This window comes from Pezoporus flaviventris, unplaced genomic scaffold (genome assembly GCF_033815535.1).
Source record: "Pezoporus flaviventris isolate CSIRO_AGI_PZ_B2104156 unplaced genomic scaffold, CSIRO_AGI_Pfla_v1 ptg000132l, whole genome shotgun sequence".
Lineage (NCBI taxonomy): Eukaryota > Metazoa > Chordata > Aves > Psittaciformes > Psittacidae > Pezoporus > Pezoporus flaviventris.
The window spans coordinates 560,262-579,189 of record NW_026892680.1 but is presented as its reverse complement, the minus strand read 5'-3'; the positions used below and the strand labels follow the sequence as shown (position 1 = coordinate 579,189).

At 46.9% G+C, this 18,928-nt stretch overlaps 1 protein-coding gene across 5 annotated transcripts in view; it reads left to right on the top strand.

Annotated features, from left to right (window-relative positions):
• The first annotated feature begins 1,121 nt into the window (after positions 1-1,121).
• Positions 1,122-18,928, top strand: part of MTA3 (metastasis associated 1 family member 3) — a 121,555-nt gene continuing 103,748 nt past the window's right edge. For 2 of the 5 annotated variants that reach the window (XM_061478795.1, XM_061478794.1), the window contains exons 1-3: positions 1,126-1,357; positions 3,365-3,432; positions 5,386-5,479. In XM_061478795.1, coding sequence (XP_061334779.1) covers positions 1,330-1,357; positions 3,365-3,432; positions 5,386-5,479 — 190 coding nt within the window. In that variant the 5' untranslated portion in view covers positions 1,126-1,329. Of the gene's footprint in view, positions 1,358-2,066; positions 2,179-3,364; positions 3,433-5,385; positions 5,480-18,928 lie in introns of those variants that run through there. The other 3 variants (XM_061478791.1, XM_061478792.1, XM_061478793.1) reach the window with 3 other exon arrangements.

Sequence of the window (18,928 nt, the reverse complement as noted above, 5' to 3'; positions counted from 1 at the left end):
ATGTGGCAGTGCAGGGAAACAGCCGGGAGGCATTTTGTTTAATTGCTAACGACTGTGAGAAGCCAACTATTTGAACTGACTTTTGCCTTTAAAGTTTAACCCGTTCCGTTAAACAAGCAGGAAACCAGCCGCAAGAGTCAAACCAACGCTAACTTCTAGATACCTGGTTTTAGGTCTCTGCTAAGGTACTTGTTACTGTGTCTTTAGAAGTAACCAGCCGCAGGGAGCTGCAGCTTCCCATGGAGTTTTTCAGCTCGCACAGATGTTGTCGTTGGGAGACAAAAGAGAGGAAGAGATCCCTTTTTTCCTTTCAATGCAGGAATGCGTTGCCGTCTATTAAAGACGACTGAATCGCTGTATCATACGCCCACTTCGCGTACTCAGTTGCCTGTTAAGACACAAGGCAGTCGCACAGGAAATGAAGAGTGACCTGAAAGTAGTATCTTTATCAAGTAGATTCTACTTTCAGTTGCCCTGGAAGTAGCCTCTTTAGTAGAATCTAATGATGCCAGATTCACTTAAAAGGGGAAAGAGAGCATCTGAAACACCAGGGAAGCCCGTCCTCCTTATGCCAAACGTGTTTCCCTGCAGCTCGGGATGGAGCGAAATGTTGTTCGCCGGTAATACACGAGACGCGAACGATGAAATCGTCGCTTGTACGGTGTCCGATTCGTCGGTGCAGGCGTGAACTTTGTGCGGACACGGGGGAACGGCGCCGCTTCACCTCAGTACCGCTGTTTCCGCAGCACATCCCTCTCACCGGGGGGGGTTCTAAGCGAGTCCTTCAGCGCTCCGAGGCCCGCTGCCGCTTCTCGCTCTGCTCCGCGGTAGCAGGGCGGCCGAGGCCGGACAAAGGACTCTCGGCCAACAGGTGCCGCTCCCCGCCGGCGTCGGAAACTTTCTCCGCGCTGTTCCTCAGCCCCCGAGGGGCAGAGACCGGACAAAGCGGCGCCGGGGGAACGGCGAGCATCGGCCCGAGCGTGCGGACAAAGCGGCGGACAGGACAGGGCCGGGCCGGGGCGGGGGAGCCGCGCACGCCCCCCCTCGGGCCGCCCCACCTGCGGCCGAGCCGCCGGCCTCGGCCTGCGACCCGCCCCGGGGCCGGTGCGCGGGGGGCGGTGGTTTAACCCGTTCCCCGCCCGGCGGCTCCGCAGACGGCCGAGGCGGCGGCCCCGGGAGGCGCGGCGCTGCGTCCTGCGCCCGGGCGGGGAAGGGTGGCGCGGGGCGGGGGGCAGCGGGAGCCGCTCCCTCCTTGCCCGGCCCGGCACAGGCGGGTGGAGGAGAAAGAGGAGGAGGAGGAGGAGGGCGGCGGCGGCGCAGAGCGCAGACATGGCGGCCAACATGTACCGAGTGGGAGGTATGTGGGGACGCAGCGGCGCCCGCTCGGCGCGGGGGGGAAACGGCGCCCGGCAGCGGGGACGCGGCCTGGCCCTGGCCGAGGGGGCCGAGCCGAGCCGAGCCGCGGCGAACCGAGGCGTACCGGCCCCCCCTGCTCCCGCCGCGGCTCATCGCCGTGGCCCCCCCCGGGGCGGCCGGAGCCGCGCGGGCAGCGGTGGCCGCTCTCGGCGGGGCGGAGGCCGCAGGTTCCTCCCCCGGCAGCCGTGTGCGCGGGCTGGAGGCCGGCCCCCGCCGCCGAGGAGGAGAAGGGCAGCGCCGCCCTCCGCAGGGAAAGGGGGGAGCGGTGCCGCCGGCTTCCTGCCCCTCCGCCGCGGCGCGGGCCGAGGGCGGCCTCCGTGCGCGCATCGCCTCCTTCCCCGGCGAGCGGCCCCTGGCTCCGCCGGGCCGGCGCCCTGCGGCCGGCTGGGCTGGGCCGGGCTGGGCCGGGCTGCCCTGCCCGACGGGGCCCTCCTCGGCCCGGCCCTGCGGCCTGCGGGGCCCGTGCGGTGCGGAGCGGCGTGGGCAGCCGCGGGCTGTCGGGTGGCTCCGCGCCGCTCCCCGCGCTCGGCGGCGGGGTTTGGGTTAATGATAAGCCTGGCAGTGGAGCCGGGGATCGGTGCGAGAGTGACCCCGGGCGGGTGCTTGGCTCTCGGGCGGCAGTAAACGGGGCCGCTTCGCTTCGCTTCCCTTCCCATCCGCAGCCTGTCGGAACAGCGGCCGGTAACCTGCCGGTGTCCCCCCCCGGCTTTACGGAGCGGGCATGGCCGTGCTCCCGCTTGGCGGCTCAGGTGCAGCGCTCCGGTGAGGTTCTCAGCAACGCTTGGTGCTCAAGCGCGGCTGGTTTCCTCCTGCGCTCCCCACGGCAGCCTGAGGCGAGAGGGAAGGTGAAGGGAAATGAGGGGCGATGGGGGTTTGAATCTCTTTCTGCTTCTGTTTCGAGGGGCGCCGATACACATCCCCAAACCGCCCGTCAGCGGGCTCCTTCATTAGGGCATTTAAATGGCAGCCTTTACTCGGGGAGGTGACCCTTCGCTGTGCGGTGCTGTTGAAATCTGGGTAGGGTTTGCTTCTTAGGTCATAGGTTCTCTTGTAATCTGGATAAGCCATTGCGAACAACATCCAGAGATGGCACGCTGTGTTTTAGAGCTAACTGAGCCACACCAGCTGCTGTTTCACCGCAATGTAGCGTCAAAACATTGTGCAAGAGCCTTGCACATCATTGTGCCCCGTCCCCCCCGCCCCAACTTTTGTAAACGGAGATTCCAAGGTGCGTGGTGCAGGTGTCACATGTAAAAGGGTGATGAGCGTTTGAGGAAAGCAAGCTTTGGGAAGCTGTTGATGGAAGTGTGCTCCCTGTGAGCTCTTTGTTTGTTACCTGGGAGCAGCTTTCAGGCTGTAAGTAAACGTCCGTATACTCTATAAAAATGTTTGTATGTTAGTGATTGTCTGATCGGAAGAACCTCACAGACCCGTGGCTGTTACTGCTTAGTATCGTTTGCATGTTACTGAGCAGCGATGACAGCAAAAGCAAGTGTTATTAAACGTGTATTACTCATTAGGACAACTCCACTGCCACAGCTTCTGATAAGAACTGCTAGGCAGCGTATTTTACAGAAATCTCTGTAATACAGAAACTCACTGTAAGTGCTCAGTTCTCAAATCTTCCCTAATCAGTAGCGAGAAAGCACTGGGTTTATATCAGGTATGAAGCGTGTGGATTGCTGACTGCAAGTGTAGGCTCCACCACGAGGCATTTAACTTGATTTCAGCGCGATTGTTAAAGCACGTGTAGCACAGTTATAACTGGGCTTTAGGAACAAATGATGTCAGTTCTCAGGGCAGAAAAACTTCATTGTCTTAACATTCACTAAGAAATCCCCGCTTTTTAACGCCTTCTGTGTTTAGAAGAACGTTCTCTGCAGTAACAGTGATGTGACTTTGCATGTGCTTGCGTGGTATTTCAGTATGTTTCCTTTTCTCATTGCAGATTACGTGTATTTTGAGAACTCTTCCAGCAACCCATATCTCATCAGGAGAATTGAAGAACTGAACAAGGTACACAAATAACTAGTATTCTTGCTGAACCTTTGGCAGGCAGTGCACTTGCAAACACTGACAGTGGTTTCCATCCCGTGAGGTTTTTATTTCGGGGGGGGTGGGGTGGGGTGGTGATCGGTTTTGGTTTTCCTTTGTTTGGCTTTTTTTGGTGTATTTCGTGTTTCAGTCACTGAGCTCTTGCTGTGTGATACCCAGTCCTTCTGCTGTGTTATGCAAGGCAGCAGCCAGTTGATCATTCCTGGTGGACAGGAGTACTCTGCTGTAGAAATTTCCAAACAAGTCCTGCAAATGCTTGAGGAAATGAATGAGTTTAATGCTCTGTCTGCAAATCCGTCTGGAACGATTGCAAGCGCGGGATGTATCTGCTTTTGGATGTATCTGGAAAGAGCTAGTGGGTATCAGTGAGACTTTGCAGTGATCAGATACCAGAATATGTGACTTGTGTGGCTGTTGATTGCTCTGCTTATTGGCAGCTGTGAATGAAGGACGGGCTTGTGAATAGAGACTGCATTCTCTGACTTTAGCTGAGTGTATTTTGTAAAGAACGGAGGATTTTCGCCATGTCATTGTGGGGAAGGTGTGATTCTTTGTTTTACTGCTAAGACCGGTGTGGGATTTTTGAGCATAGCGTATTTTCAGTCGTCCCTCAACCAGTATTAAAACTTCCCATCATGTTAGGGCAGAAGTCAATGATCAGAATGCCTGTCACGATGGAAATAATGATCCCTGTGCTTAGAAAGCAAATTACAGAATTGGTGACTTGGAAAATGGTGGTGTTTTTTTCTTCTTCTTAATAGAACATAACACTGCTCCATAGCGGACATCAGCCACCTTACCTGCCAGTGCTGGCCAGCACGGCAGCCATTGAATTTGTGCATGGCAAATCAGTTTGGACTTTGCTTGGAGAAGAATATTCCTGTGCAGTAATTGAAGTGATTCCAGTCATGTTCTGAATGGGATGTTTATTATCTTCAAACTGCATTGCATTGTGCAAAACCTGAATCTTGCTTGTGGATGGTAGAGCAGAGTCATACAGTGATTTTTTTGTTCTTAGTTTTTAAGAGAGAGGTTTGAGGATATAGTCTATAGTGAATTACATGTTAAAGGCATTGAGCAAACAGGCCATGAAATGCTTTGGTTATTTTACTAGAGATCAGATGCTTTTTTTTTTGTTGTTGTTGTTGGTTTTGTGTAAGAAAATTAAGACATGATATTACTCAGTGCCAGACTTGAGTAACACAGTATAATAGCTTAATAGTAAAACTCATCTTTAGTTTTAAATAAGTAATTCAAGGTGATGAACTGATTTTGTACTTCTCATCACAAGAAAGAGGGAACGGTTCTTCAAATATTAATAAAATCTTTACATTATCAGGCTGAAGAGCACGGTCCCTATAATGAGTCAGGAAAACAACTGTGAACTAAGCAGCTTCTTCATCTTCGATCTGCAATGACTTTTCAAACAATCCATGTTGTATTAAGTATGATACTTTGAAATACACGTTTCTGTCTAAGCCTGGGTTGCAAGGAAATGTTCATGAGCTTCTGATATTTGTCAAGGCTTCTCATGTTAACATGATGCTGGCATTATTACATCTTTAACCAGCTGAATAATGTATCCATTCTTAGGACAAAGTAGTTATGATTGATCCCAGGTTGGATGGGGCTTCCAGCAGCCTGGTCTAGTAGGAGGTGTCCCCGCCCATGGCAGGGGGTTGAAACTGGGTGAGCTCTAAGGTTCCTTCCAACTCAAACCGTTCTGTGATTGTCTGATCTGAGTTGATGTTGGTGTCAGGAAGTTCTGCTTATTTGAGTAATCCTGTTGATTTCAGCCTGACTGATCGCGTGAGAACTGCTCACATGAGGGGAGATGGCAAGCAGAGGGCATTTAATTTCTATTCCTCATCTGATCAGAAATACATTTGGACTTAACTTGTCTTTCTTTTGTAGACTGCCAATGGAAACGTGGAAGCAAAAGTGGTGTGCTTTTACAGGCGAAGAGATATCTCCAACAGCCTTATAATGCTTGCAGATAAGCATGCTAGTAAGTAGATTGTGCAGGGCACTTTTTCTGTCGCTGCCTGTTCAGTTTCTGTGGCTACTTAAAATTGCATTTCTTTGGCATGTGGAAAACTCATTTGTATTGGGCATTCATTAATACCCGCTTAGATGCTTGGCGTTATCTGGTACTAGCTCTGCTCCTAGTAGGTGCTTCCAGGACCTAAGTTATAAGGTGTATTAAAGTGATTGAAAGTCTCCCTTTGAAAAGAGAAATGCTTTTTATCTGGAAGGTACGGCTATATTTTATGTCAAGACTAAATCTGGCTGTAAGTTGATTTAAGCTTGAAAGCATTTGTGAGGGTTTGATTTGCCTTTTTTGAGTTAGACATAAATGTGCCGTGCTTACTGTAAGTAATGGAATGTTTCATCACAGACTGAAAATCACTGGAGATTGGAAAGTAGTTCTGTGCATTTATACTGAACGTAGGTATTAATGAGTAAAGTAGTAGTAAGTATCATCGGGTTTGCTTTCTTTCAGAAGAGCAACAAGTGGTAATAGGGGAAGAAAGTCTCATTTTCGTCATGAAGTTAACTTCTCTTGGTAGCTATCGTTAGGCCTACAGCTGAAATACCCTATTTTTTCCATAACTTTGTAATTAAAAACACAATTCTGGAGACAAAATCAGACCTAAAACCTGGAGATGTTTGAGAAAATAGTTATTTGCAAACTATTGCACTCATGTTTGTAAATACAACGTTAACTGCGTCAACATGTAGTAAATTTCTCGTAGTTTGTTGTTAAATAACATTTTGGTTGTAAATGGCCCTGACGTTTTCACCATTAATATGTGAATAAGTGACTGTGAAGCTCTGTTCTCTGATTTATTGGAATGGATTATCTTTAAAGACATTGTCTAATGCCATCTTCTGTGTACAGATACACAATGGTGTAAATAGGTGCCTAAAAAATACCTTACAATTCGTTGAATGTCAGGTTTCTGTCACTGAAAAGATACAAGTACTCTTAGTGAAAAGAACCAGCCAGCTTTGGGCTTTTGTTTTATTCTTTCCTTGGTCCTAGAGAAGTAGAGGTGATTCGAGTGCATAGTGTGGAGTACTAGCTTGTTTCTTAAAGAAAAATGATACCCCTCGCTTATGTGCTAAGGGAATGAGTTATTTGAGTGCTTTCCTGATAAGGCTGGCTTGCTTTCTGAGTACTGGTGACCTGTTTTACACTAGTCTGCCCCTACAATCAGTATAGCTTTTTGAGTTCTTCCGTATGAAATGCATAGAAACATAGAACTTTCAGTGAGCTTCACTAAGCATTCTAGCGCTTCGTGTTTGCTTCTTTTTCTTTTCTGGCGGGGGGGGGGGCAGAGAAGGATGAAAAGGGATACCAGTTTTACTACGTTTATCTTTTTTTTCCCCCAGTTTGATTTTTAAAACACGAATCGCGTAGGGTTTTTTGGTTGGCTTATTGTTTAGAAGGGTGTTTTCGTTCTGTGGGCATCACTTGAGTTGGAGAAGTGGGTAAGAGGAGTCTTCTGTTTCCTTTATGAGTTTTAGATTGCCATTTTCTCAGCACGTTGATGCCAAGGGGCTGTTGCACTTCCCCTCTAGGGGTTTGTGGGTGTCAGTAGAAGTACCATGGGATCATCGTGTTTTCTCTGTGGGGTTTCTCTTGCTGGTTTCCAGTGAGAAAATGGACATGTAACATCTAGGTGGTTGAACGAGCATCTCTAGGATCCCTCTGTCTCACAGGTAGTAAGTCTTCTGGCCGTGTGTTCTCATGGAATAGGTTTCCCTGTGGACTTTTTGTCTGTACAGGATGTTTTCTTTCTGAGCAGACTCTGGAATCAGCTAAGTTACCTCCCAAGATGCGTGTTACAGGGGACAGCAAGCACATAGTGAAACATTGCTTGCCTAGATCTTCCTACAGCTCATACAGCAGATGCAGTTAAATGTCAGATCAATTTCAGTGTGTTGATTCTGGAATAGCACAGTGTTCTGTTTAAAAATATGATGTATGCAAACAAAATATTTGTATATTTATGAACGGAATGTTTTGGGGATGTTTTCTATAGCTGAATGTGTGGATGCTTCGGGACACCTGGTGTTAGAAAAGAAATGCTAAAAGATACAAGTTTCTTATGGAGCAGACGTTGTAGTTCAGGCCTTAGGTTGTAGCTGTTACCATAGGGTTTCTGTGAGGGGAAATCCCTTTCTTCTTGCAGCGGTGAGGCTTACTTTATGGGGCAAAGAAGAGGTGAATAGAAGGCAGTACAATAACTATTGCCATTATGACTGCAGTACGTAAGCGGATGAACTTGGAGAGGTGAGACAAAACCACACAGCTCGTTAAAACAGGTGAAGCAAACACAAGGTATAGAGGTACTTTGTAACCGAATGGTGTGATTGAATGAGAAATTGCCAACCCCAGGTGGATCTTTACAATTCAGGTGATCCTTTAGATAAAGTGGAATTGATATCAATATTTTAGGGCAAGGTTTTGCTAGCTGGGGACTGAACTAGCTCTGGACCAGCGCTGGGCTTGCCGTACAGCGATGGGTTCAACTTCTGTACTTCCTTCTTTTGTAATAGCTTTATGCACTATTACTTGTTACTTTCTTGAGGCTGACTGGGGTGGCCTGAGTGCATGATGCTGGTTTTTACAGTACTTCTCATTTGAAATTCCTTGTCCGGTCACGCGCTATCGTGTAATACTGTGTCTGAAGTCGTTCTCTTATTGCAACTCCTCCAACGGCTTTTGCCTGGTCAGCCACCTGGGGAAGACATAGAAAGGGATTCCTGTTATCAGAGGTCTTTGTCTTGTGATATATTAAGAGGGTTTGCCTTGACTTTAGGTGTGCCGAGCTCCTGACTCAACGCCTGGAGTTGTGCTGGTGGTAAAGCCCACGCATGATGTATTTTTGCTCAACAAAACTGATGCTCTTGTGAATGAGGCAGGAGTCAATTCCAAAATAACTCTGAGGCATGTCGGTTTCAGTGACCGAAAGAGCAGAGGTAAAACAGATTTCTCTGTAGATTACAGGAGCTGCAGTCAGAGTCTCCCTTTTTCAGTCTCTGTAGAGGTCACTGACTGGCTTTACTTCTTGCAGTTGAACTAATTGTAGGGTGTTTCTTAGCTTTTGGCTCTTGAGCAGTCGTGTTTCATGTCGCATTGCTTTGCAAAATGGTGTTTTCTGCTGCAGCCTTTCTGAACACGATAGATTTCTGGGAAGAAAAGAAAGAGCCTTGCATAGTGACCCAGTGATTCCCGTGGAGCTGGAATCGGTTCTGACCTTGGGCTGACATTGATGTCTTACAATCAGAAAGAAACGAAGTCGTCTCTTTGTACTTTAGTTTGTTTCTCTTTAAAGTAGTGCTTGCATTAGAAGTTCCCACCGAGGTTGGTGGCAAATACATAGTGCAAGGTGTCCCTGCCCATGGCAGGGGGATGGAAGTGGATGATCTTAAGGTCCTTTCCAACCCAAGCCATTCAGTGATCCTGTGATGCAGTAGGGTGGTGCGTTCTTGTAGCTCTGGTTAAAAGATCTCAAAGCACCTTACAAATAAACCCTGATAGTTTATTTTGGGTATTAATAGCAAGTTCCAGCAGTCCTGGAAATGGTTTGATCTTGCACAGTAATTGTGCTGCTGCTGAGCTCTTGATTACTTTAAGTAAAGATGCTTTGTATTTGTGACAGACAAAAGACAGCCCCCCAATTGTTTTGCACGCTGTCAGTCTGCATCAGGATCACAGTAACTGCCAAAACCTCCAGATGCATCCGAGCGAGTGGAGCTGTTCATCTAAGTTTTGGGAAGCATTTTAGTTCAGTAGAGCAGCAGGCCAGCAGCTAGCTCAGAAGATGGCAAGAAAATGATCTTAACCTGAGGAATATTGTTTATTGTATTTAATAGCAAGGCAGATTACTCATTAGTATTCCCCGGAGTACGCAGAAGTGAAATGTGAATTCCTTTCCTGTGTCGTCAGGTTTTTTAACACCTGGTTGCTGTCGTATAGTGGCATTGTTAATAATTCCAGCAAACCCACCAGAGATTTTCCTGTGCTCTTCAGCGGGCAAAGGAATAGAACTTAACTTCATTCTTTCAGTATTTTTCTCCAGTGTACATAGAATTAAACCAGCAATAGAGAATTTGGACATTCGATCTGTAAGGAAAAAATTGGTGTCTGTGAAGGCCCTAGGGGTTCCATTAAAGAACTCGAGTAAAATCATAGACTCAGGATGGTTTGGGTTGGAAAGGACCTGAAGATCATCCAGTTCCAGCCCCCTGCTGTGGGCAGGGACCCCTCACACTAAACCATGGCACCCAAGGCTCTGTCCATCCTGGCCTTGAGCACTGCCAGGGAGGGGGCAGCCACAGCTTCTCTGGGCATCCTGTGCCAGCGCCTCAGCACCCTCACAGGGAAGAGCTTCTGCCTTAGATCCGACCTGAACTCGCCCTGTTTCAGTCTGAACCCATCACCCCTTGTCCTGTCGCTGCAGTCCCTGATGAAGAGCCCCTCTCCAGCATCCTTGCAGCCCCCTTCAGACCCTGGAAGCTGCTCTGAGGTCTCCACACAGCTTCTCTTCTCCAGGCTGAACAGCCCCAGTGTTCTCAGCCTTTGTCTTCACACAGGAGGTGCTGCAGCCCCTGAGCATCCTCGTGGCCTCCTCTGCCCTTGCTCCAGCAGCTCCGTGTCCTTCTTAGGCTGACACCAGCACTGCACACAGTGCTGCAAGCGAGGTCACACAAGAAAACGCTTTGTGATGTTCTGCGTTCTTTTCTTCGTCATGTATTTCACTCAGTATAATTCAGAACATTTATGAGCTAGTACTACTGGGTTATTTTTGTCCACTCAGATGATGATACAACCAAGAACTTTGTTTTTTTCCATCACAGTGCTTCTTTTTCATCCTAGTGCTTCTTGTACATCAAACTAAAAGGCTGTTATTCAGAGAAGATGTAATGTTTCTTTAATCAGAGTCCCTTTTCTGAAAAATCACTTGGAGAGACTTTTCCTGTTGCTTGATTCAAATCATGTAATTTCTTAGCGTAAAAAATGGAGATTTTATTTGAAACCTTTAATTGGGTTTTTTTTTGGGTCTCATTAGTTCGCTTGAACGCCTGTTGTCTCCACAGCCTATATTTAGTTAGAAGCACCTTTGATCAAAATGAATGTGAGACAAATGTTAATTCTTCCATTGCATATGACCTATTTTCTCCACCTTCATCACTTTAAACGTTGAAATAATGAATACTTTTTGTGCTGTTTTAACAGGGCGGATGCTTGCTTAGATTGTTGTATCCTACATAAAACTTCCAGTTTATTCGCTTTACTGGTAGTGCTGGAAGAGTTTGCCATCCATCCTGTAGGAGATGCTGCTCAGAGGCATAGTGAGTTCTTAGCTACTCTTTTAAGGGAAGTGAAGTTTAAGGAGTTTAACCTGTTTAGCAGGTGGTGCTTCAAATGAAAGAAGATCACTGTGTTGCATTTGCCTCAATACAAATAAGAGAGAAACAGCACCTTTTGGTCTTATTTATGGTCATAAGTGGGGGGGAATCAGGTCTTTAGGGTTCATGAGTTCAGTTGGTTTGTGTGGCTCACAGGAGCGTGTAAGTGACTGTGCCGCAGAGCTCAGTGTTAGGTTACACCTAAGCAGTGTCTGGTTTCTGATTGCACTTGGTGAGGCCTCTTTCCTGCTCGCTGTTAAGAAAACAGGTCTGTTGATGTTACCCTGGGATAAAGGATGCCGTTTTTCTGGATGTTAGGAGGGAAAAGAGCTAAGGGGTGGAAGGCAGAGCTGAGAATCCGAGACAGGAGAATCTCTTGGAGCATTTATAAGGAAGAAGGCTTGGCTGCTAGATACGCCTGAGGAGTGGGTGAGCAGACTTGTGTAACCAGTTCAGTGAGGTCCTACGGCCTTAATCTCCAGGCTTCTGTAAGTATAAACTAGTATTTGGTTGCAGCTTAGCCTCTCTGGCTCTGACATCTGTGTCTGCCCACACCCCCCCTTCATGATGAGTACCCAAGAATTAGGAGAAAATTCTTTTTTGACCTCCTGTATTTGCCCTCCTTTCTTTGAGGAAAATAAAAGTCTTTCAGAAGTCTGTGTCAGGGAGCAAGGCATCTTGGGTTTGCTTTGAAGAGGGGGTGCTGAACAACAGCAAGACAAGAAGAAGATCAGTAAACCAGGAAGGTTTAGGGGAATGAGTTCCAGCAGCTCACTTGCTCCAGACGGGAGTTTTGCATGTTGTGCTTGTTTACAGTCAACTAATAGAGACATGCAAAGTAAGCACTAGCAAATTCAGGTATGTGGGGATGCTGAAGGCTGTGATGTGGGTGGGACACACCCCAGGGGGGTCATTTAAGGATGATGCGGATAACTGATTCTTTAACTGGGGGCAGAGTAGCTTCTGTGTGCAGGTACTCCTGCATCAGTGTGACTGTCGCTTTCGCTGGAAGCTAGGTGTGAGGAAGAGGGTGTTTGTTGCGTGAGGAAGACGTGACCTTTGTGATCTCCTGAGACAAGGGAACGTGAGGTTTCCCTTCATGTACCCAACAGAAATCCTTCACTTAGCATTTGGTTGGAGAGGGGGGAGGAATTGAGGCCTTGGTGGAATAGAGCCAGTCTTGTCTGGAATGGCATCCTTGTCTGGAATGGCATCCTTGTCAGCAAGGAGGACGGTGTCTCAAGGCTCCCAATTACTCTTTTCAAGGGCGCCTTGGGTAGTCTCGTGATTTATGTGTTCTGTTCATCTGATTTTGTGCAGGAGCTGTATGCTTGTGACCGCCCCGAAGTGTGAAAGCACTGTAGCAGCAGTAATGAGGAGCTTTTTGCTTCTGACAGTGAAGCTCCTGGTTTTGTGACTGCCATTTTAGAACTGGTGGTTAACTGTGGTGTGTGTTGTCTCATTAACAACTTTGCTGTCAGCTCTTGAGTACCTTGTGGAATCATTAACTACTGTGGCTGTTCAGACTCTTCCGTGGTGCAGAATGTCTTGTTAGGTTGGGAATGCTAATGATTTTCTCTTAATGGAGTGAATGGATTTCCAAGTAAGCTCAGACTTTTAGGAGTTCTTAGCTCTGATGGAAAACTTGCATAAATACAGGGGGTTTTCCACCTGAATACATGTGATGTGTGTTTGGCTATGTGGGGGGTTCGCACACATCAAAATATTATCCTTTCTGCCATGTGGTGTTTGCATGAATTAGCAGGCTAGCTAGTAACCAGTTATCTTCTGACCCCTTCAGAGTAAATCTGTCATTTGGGGCAGCCATAGCTGCATTTACTGTTTAATAGACCTCTGAAATGCATCTTCTATTACTTAATTACTGACTGAAGGAAGTGGTGAATGCTCCATCCCTGGCAGTGTTCAAGGCCAGGTTGAAGATGGAGTCTTTGGTGACATGGTTTAGTGGGTGCCGTCCCTGCCCATTGTAGGGAGATAGGAATTAGATGATCTTAAAGTCCTTTCCAACCCTAACTATCTGGTTTATCTAGTATGTGGAGCATGGAGGGACTCGGTAGGCTACAGATTGTGGCACTTCCTTGAGGTCTACTCACGATGCAAGTTCTTCACACTTGAGTTTTTGGAAGGAGACAGCAGCACAGAAAGCTGCCGAAGCACCGTGTGTTCTCTGTTTGCGTGCGTTCCTTAGGATTCATTTCCCCATGGTCAAGTTTAAATATGTGCATCAGTATTGCTGTACTTCTTGTCCTGGCTTTCTTCTGGTTTGTGGAAAACATCTCTCAGCTGGTAACTTTCTTGCCTCCTCCGTGTTTCTCAGTTGTGCAGGCCAATGATCCTACACTGTTTCCTCGATGACTTCTAAAATACTGGTATCATTTAAATTGATTCTCTTGATAGGTGGTTTTGTCTCATGAAGATAAATAGGATGTTTCATGCTCCTGGATTCCATAATCTCGGATGTTCCTACTTTTGTTTTCCTTGGCTTGTAACCTGAAGTGTCTCTCCCTGGTGGACCCACAGTGTGCAGCTGAAGCATAAATTTTAGGCTGCAAAACCATTGCTAGGTTATCTCCATCTGTAAAGCTTGAATTAGAGATGCATTTTACACCTTCAAAGGCTTCATCGATGGCCTGATTGGATCAGTACAGGATATGGGCTCAGAGCGTGTGTCCTGAACCACACGGACTGTCGGAGTGAGTGCCTCCTGGAATGGCTGGGCTGCGTGGCACTGAGAGTTGTTTGATCAGTATGTTGGTTTTTCACCTCAGCTGCTGTTTGTAACCTTACCTGAGCAAGGAAGGCTTGTAGTACGATCCTGCTTTGATTCTGATTCTGATGTGCAAAGCAAGTGCTTCTGCAAGAGCCCCTGCAGAGAGGTGTTTTGTACTAAGGTAGGATATATCGTTCCCATAAGCAAACCACGTTTGAGGGTGTTTTGTTTGCTGGTAAAAGCCTGTTCTACATTACTAAATTCCTAAAAGGCTTCGAGGAGCCAAGTACTTCATCGTGGTACGTAAGGTGTCTTGTTGGTGAGGGTTGTGTAGTGCTGGGCTGCGCACAGAGCACTGTTACGAATGCATCCGGAGGTTATGGAAGTACGTGTGTGTTTCTGCTTGTGCAACAGGTCAAGCATCTGTCAAAACCAGCCCAACTAACTTAGCAGACTTCCCATTTTGCATATGGCAAGCGATAGGCTTTCACTTTGTCTGCTCTTGTTTCTGTGGGGGATTGTGGCAGTGCTACACAGCGCTGAAGAGAGTCATGTTTCAGTTCCCTGTATTAAAAGTGCAGCCATATTTTGGCTTAAACCAGCACAGAAATCGTTAGTGTTGGCAGGGTGAGTGACCTGTAACCTCATCCTACAGGGTACTGTGGCCCTTTGCTGTGTGACGGAGGCCAGATCCTTTGACTGATGCTGCTGTCAGGAGCAGAATCCTCATGCTATTATTCACAGCAGGGCCTCAAGGGGCCAAGGACTCAGTTGCCAAGCATCATGCAAGAGAAAGGGCTTTGATATTTGGACAGCTTTTATATTTATATTTGCCTGCAAAGGGTGACCAGCTTCATGTATTTTCATAATGCTTTTCCCCTTTTTCTTATATCCTTTTTTATTTCTGTTCAGTTTTTTTTCTTAGTAGGAGGGAAGCAAAGCCAGGATCAGAATACTGAACATTCAACACGTATGAAGTGAGCTGTGTGTGTTGATCCCATAATGAAGACAGTATTTGAATGTGTCGTCTACAGAGAGGCTGACAAAAATGGCATACATCTTAAAGATTTGACTAGTTAATACAATGTGATGTTCATTCTTACACTGGTTTGGTTGGTTGGTTTGGTTACCCCACCAGCATCAGAATAAATGAAAAGGTTTTAATAATTAGGAGTGATACACATATGCTCATATCTCAGTCGTATGTCTAGTTCCTGTTACTTAGAATCTTAAGGTCTCTGTAGGTACATCAAGGAGATAATGTACAAACCCTGCAAGATCAATCTCTAGCATACTTTAAGATGGAAAACAAGTGATTTTTAAGTCTTACACAGACCATCGAAGTGAATGAACTCCTCTTCCTGCTCGTCTCCTCAGGTCTATAAACAGAACAGCTTTCTTACCACGCTGGCATTGAGCAGACGTTATCTTGGATAACATTCTTCTCATTTTAAAATCCTGCACGTAGAGCTTTAATGTATCGTAGTTAAGTTTACTCGAGAACAGGATATACAAATCCTTGGCTCTCTTCCCCCCCTCCCTTCTTTCCTTCCTGCAAAAAAGAATCCAACAGCATTCAGCCCTTCTGGAAGGAGATGCTGTAGGGGATAAATAATTGGTGTTTTATAAGCAGAATCATATGCCATTCTCAGTAGGGGTGGGAGAGCGCTTGTGCAATCTGCGCCTCTTCGTCTCTGCCAGCAGATCTTGAAAAGCTGTTTACCTGCTCTTGAGGATGTGAATGGTATGTTAGAAAAGCAGCTGAGATCTCTGAAGCTCTGTGGTTATCGTTGTCACTCTGTGAAAGAAAGTGCTGGCATAGACCTTAACCGTGGACTTACAGAGAGATAAAGAGATTTTTGGTTTTCCTACTTATCTGCATGATACATTTATATATACACTGCATTTTGCTAAGGAGGGGTGACTACACAACCTGTTACCTAACTAGACCGGGCATACCTGCAGCCTGTTCTAAAGAAAAGACCACCTTGTTTATTATGAGCATGAGGGCTGTATGGAAATGATGGCAATGGTGAGAATCCAAGTGATGGGAAAAGTCATTAATGGCATCGGACTCACAAAAACAGATGTAGACCTCCGTGTTCTCAAAATCCTGTCTAGTCATTACTCATGCAGGTTACATGGCACCTTTGCAGATAGCCTTTGTACTCCTCGAGTCAGATGATAGATGTAAAAGCTGATTCTTGGGCAGTGTCAGCTTCCCCACGTGCTCTGTTGCTCAGTGGGTGGGCTGCCAGCCTGGGTTTGAGGGCAGAACTAAAACCTTACGCTTGCTTTCCCCCAGCTTTGGATGTGTTTGCACTTCAGCAAAGGTACTAATTGGCTTCTGATTCAGCTGATGAGCTGGATACCAGTAATTGGACATTGCAGATACTCATCATATTGCAAATAGCTGTGTTTGTGGCACAGCTTAGAGTCTGCTGCTTGCTAATGAGCTGCTTCAAGTAGGGCTGTAGCTTCACACGTCCTGCAGCAGGTTGCTGCTCTTCATGCAGGTGTACACACGACCAGTGCATTTTGAGCCCTGTACCAGGGTATTCTCTCATTTGGAAGGGTTTGCCTTTGAGCAGGTGAGACAGAAACCAGGTAAGGGGAATGAGAGGGGAAAAACCTAGTTTGGGTTTCTGATACAGAATCACCAGCTCTTTCACCACTGCCTGCATGTCACTGTTTCCGTGCTTCTGTGAGGCGTTATCATCAACTAGTTTGAGGTGCAGCATAATAGGGTTAAAAACCTGTTGTGCTTACTTGTGCATTTATTCATGTCACAGTTGATTAGGATGTATTAATGTAGCACAACACGATTCATCCTACTTAGGAAGGTAATTCTCCTCTGCCTTCCACCCACGGGCTCCTTGCTCTCAAAAACCTCCAAACCCAGTTATCCAAAACACCCATCCATCACATTTGGGAAGGTGGGGTTTTCTGGTAATGAAACCTGATAGCGTTCCCTAAATACTTTTGTTATAGGACTGCCGTAAGTGTGAGAGAATTACAACTGACTGTTGTCCTGGGAGTTGTTGTTACTGTGATGTGCTGCTTGGAAGGACTTGGAACACCCCCTTTTGCATGATCTTAGAGAGAATTTTGCTTACTGGAGGGTAGGTGCGTGTATTAGTTCCTAATGGTTGTACAGGGTAATTCTTCCTTTGTTTTGTGACCTCCTTTGGAACGATAATGATGAGGTAGCGTGGGAGGATAACCTGGGTAATTGGGTAGGAAAACTGGATAACCCTTCAGCGGCCACATGGACGTCTCTGCTATCCAATAGGAATTTTAAGTACACCTGTTCCCTGTCTTTATTTTCCTACCTGCAGAATTGCTCAGATTCACACTTCAGATGGTAACATGCTGTCTAGCTGACTCATAATGCATGCACGTTGTGCTTTAGATTTCTACTCCTATCTGACAGTAACAGCAAATACCGGATTGATGTTATATCTTCTAACAGCCATCTGAACACTGTACTAACAGCCGTGGTGTAAGTAAAGCTAATTAAATCAGCTTTGGTAAACACTTTCTCAGTCAGTTTGACAGCCTAGTCATGCATAGTCTAGCTCACGACATTGATTAAACTGCTTTACTACAGCATTAGGGGCTTAAATATCACAACTAAGCTAGTACAACACAGCATGTGGCAAGAAGCCTCACGCAGATGAGCACATTGCCCAGCCGCTCACCTAAGAGCTCTTCATTCACAGTCTGAATGTAGTTGTTCAGATGGCCAGACTTAATGTTCATCTTTTGTGCTCACTTTGGCAATAAACGGGTTTACTCCCCCTCCCCCAAAATCTCTGTTTATAACTCTTAGTGTTGTAGCATCGAACTGCCAAATGCACACTTGATTTCCTTTTTGCCACGACCAGATAAGCTTTAAGGAGACTTGTTTCCTTTGGTGCGTGCAGTAAACTTGCTGCTGTTCAGCCTTCGCAGCTTTTTGTCTGCGGCTTTGGTGATGTCTGTGATGTGTCTAGCTTTTGGGCAGAGCATAGGAGCAGAAGGGATCCAGGGAAGGGAAAAGCTTAGAAACTCTTCTGAAGTAAGGCTTAGTGGCATTATTTGAACTGAAACCTACCCCGATCTAAGGTAATTTTAAAGATATTTTAGCAGCCTTGGTTAAACTGCTGTAACTTCAGGAAGAGTGTAAGTGATTTAGATCTCTCCGCCTCAGCTTGCATAAACCGGATGCATTTAAGCTGAGATACGCTTTCAAAATGGGAAGCAATTAAGTTGAAGAGGTAGGAAGTTAATGCACCTCAGTTGTTGATTCCTCTGCTTATCTCCTTCAGCGCTGGTTTGTGCTGCTGTTAAAAGAGTAATCTCGGGGTTTCCCATAACACCTTCCCGGTTTAACCCTCTTATTTCCGCTTCTTGCTTTTGTGCCAGCACTAGCTTTTTTGGTAGGCAGAACTGATGTGGATTAAGGGACAACTAGGCGAATAAAAACCTAGTTGCAGGGTCTGAGTGCGGGTGTTGTGGTTAAGGGTCCATACCCTGTGTGGAGCCCCATGTCTTTATTAGTGATGGGAGCGGGCAACGTGGAGTGCTCTCACCGTGTTTGTAGATGTCACCACAGTGGGAGGATGCTTGAGGGTTCCTAGAAAGCAAGAGGAATGGTCTGTTGAGAGCCTGAAGATATTTCAGTGGGGAAAAGTGCCAAGTCCTGCACCTGGGAAGGAAGAGCCCCTGCCAGGGATGCAGGCTGAGGACAGCGGGGGAAAGGCCCTTGGGGTGCTGGCAAACAGCAGCTCCTTGGCAGTGAAGTTAGCCAGCAGCATCCTGAACTGGATTACCAGGCACACAGCCAGTAGATCCAGGCACGTGATGATCCTGCCCGATTATTCAGCACTTCTTACATCACATCCAGGTACCGCATCCAGTTTTAGGTCCCCAGTACAGGAAAGTTGCTGATAAATTGGAGCACGTTCGGCAGAAGCCACCATCACGGGTGGAGATGGAGAGGCTGTGGTGTGGGATTTGAGAAGGAGCGAGCTCCCAGTGCCTATGGGGAAGCTGCGGAGAAGATGGAGCTGGACTCTGCAGTGACTGAATTGAAACAGGAGCGATTGAGATACAAGGAAAAGACTTTTCACTGTGCTTGGGTTGCTGGAGAGGTTACGTGGCCTCTTTCCTTGGAGGTTTTCAAGACCTGGCTGAATCAAATGTTGAATAACCTGGGCTGACCTCACAGGTGAGGCAGCTGTGGGGGGGGAGTTGGTACCAGAGACCTTTTTCCACGGCTCTGAGAGCCAGCCAACCCCTAGGTGAAAACAATATTAGCAG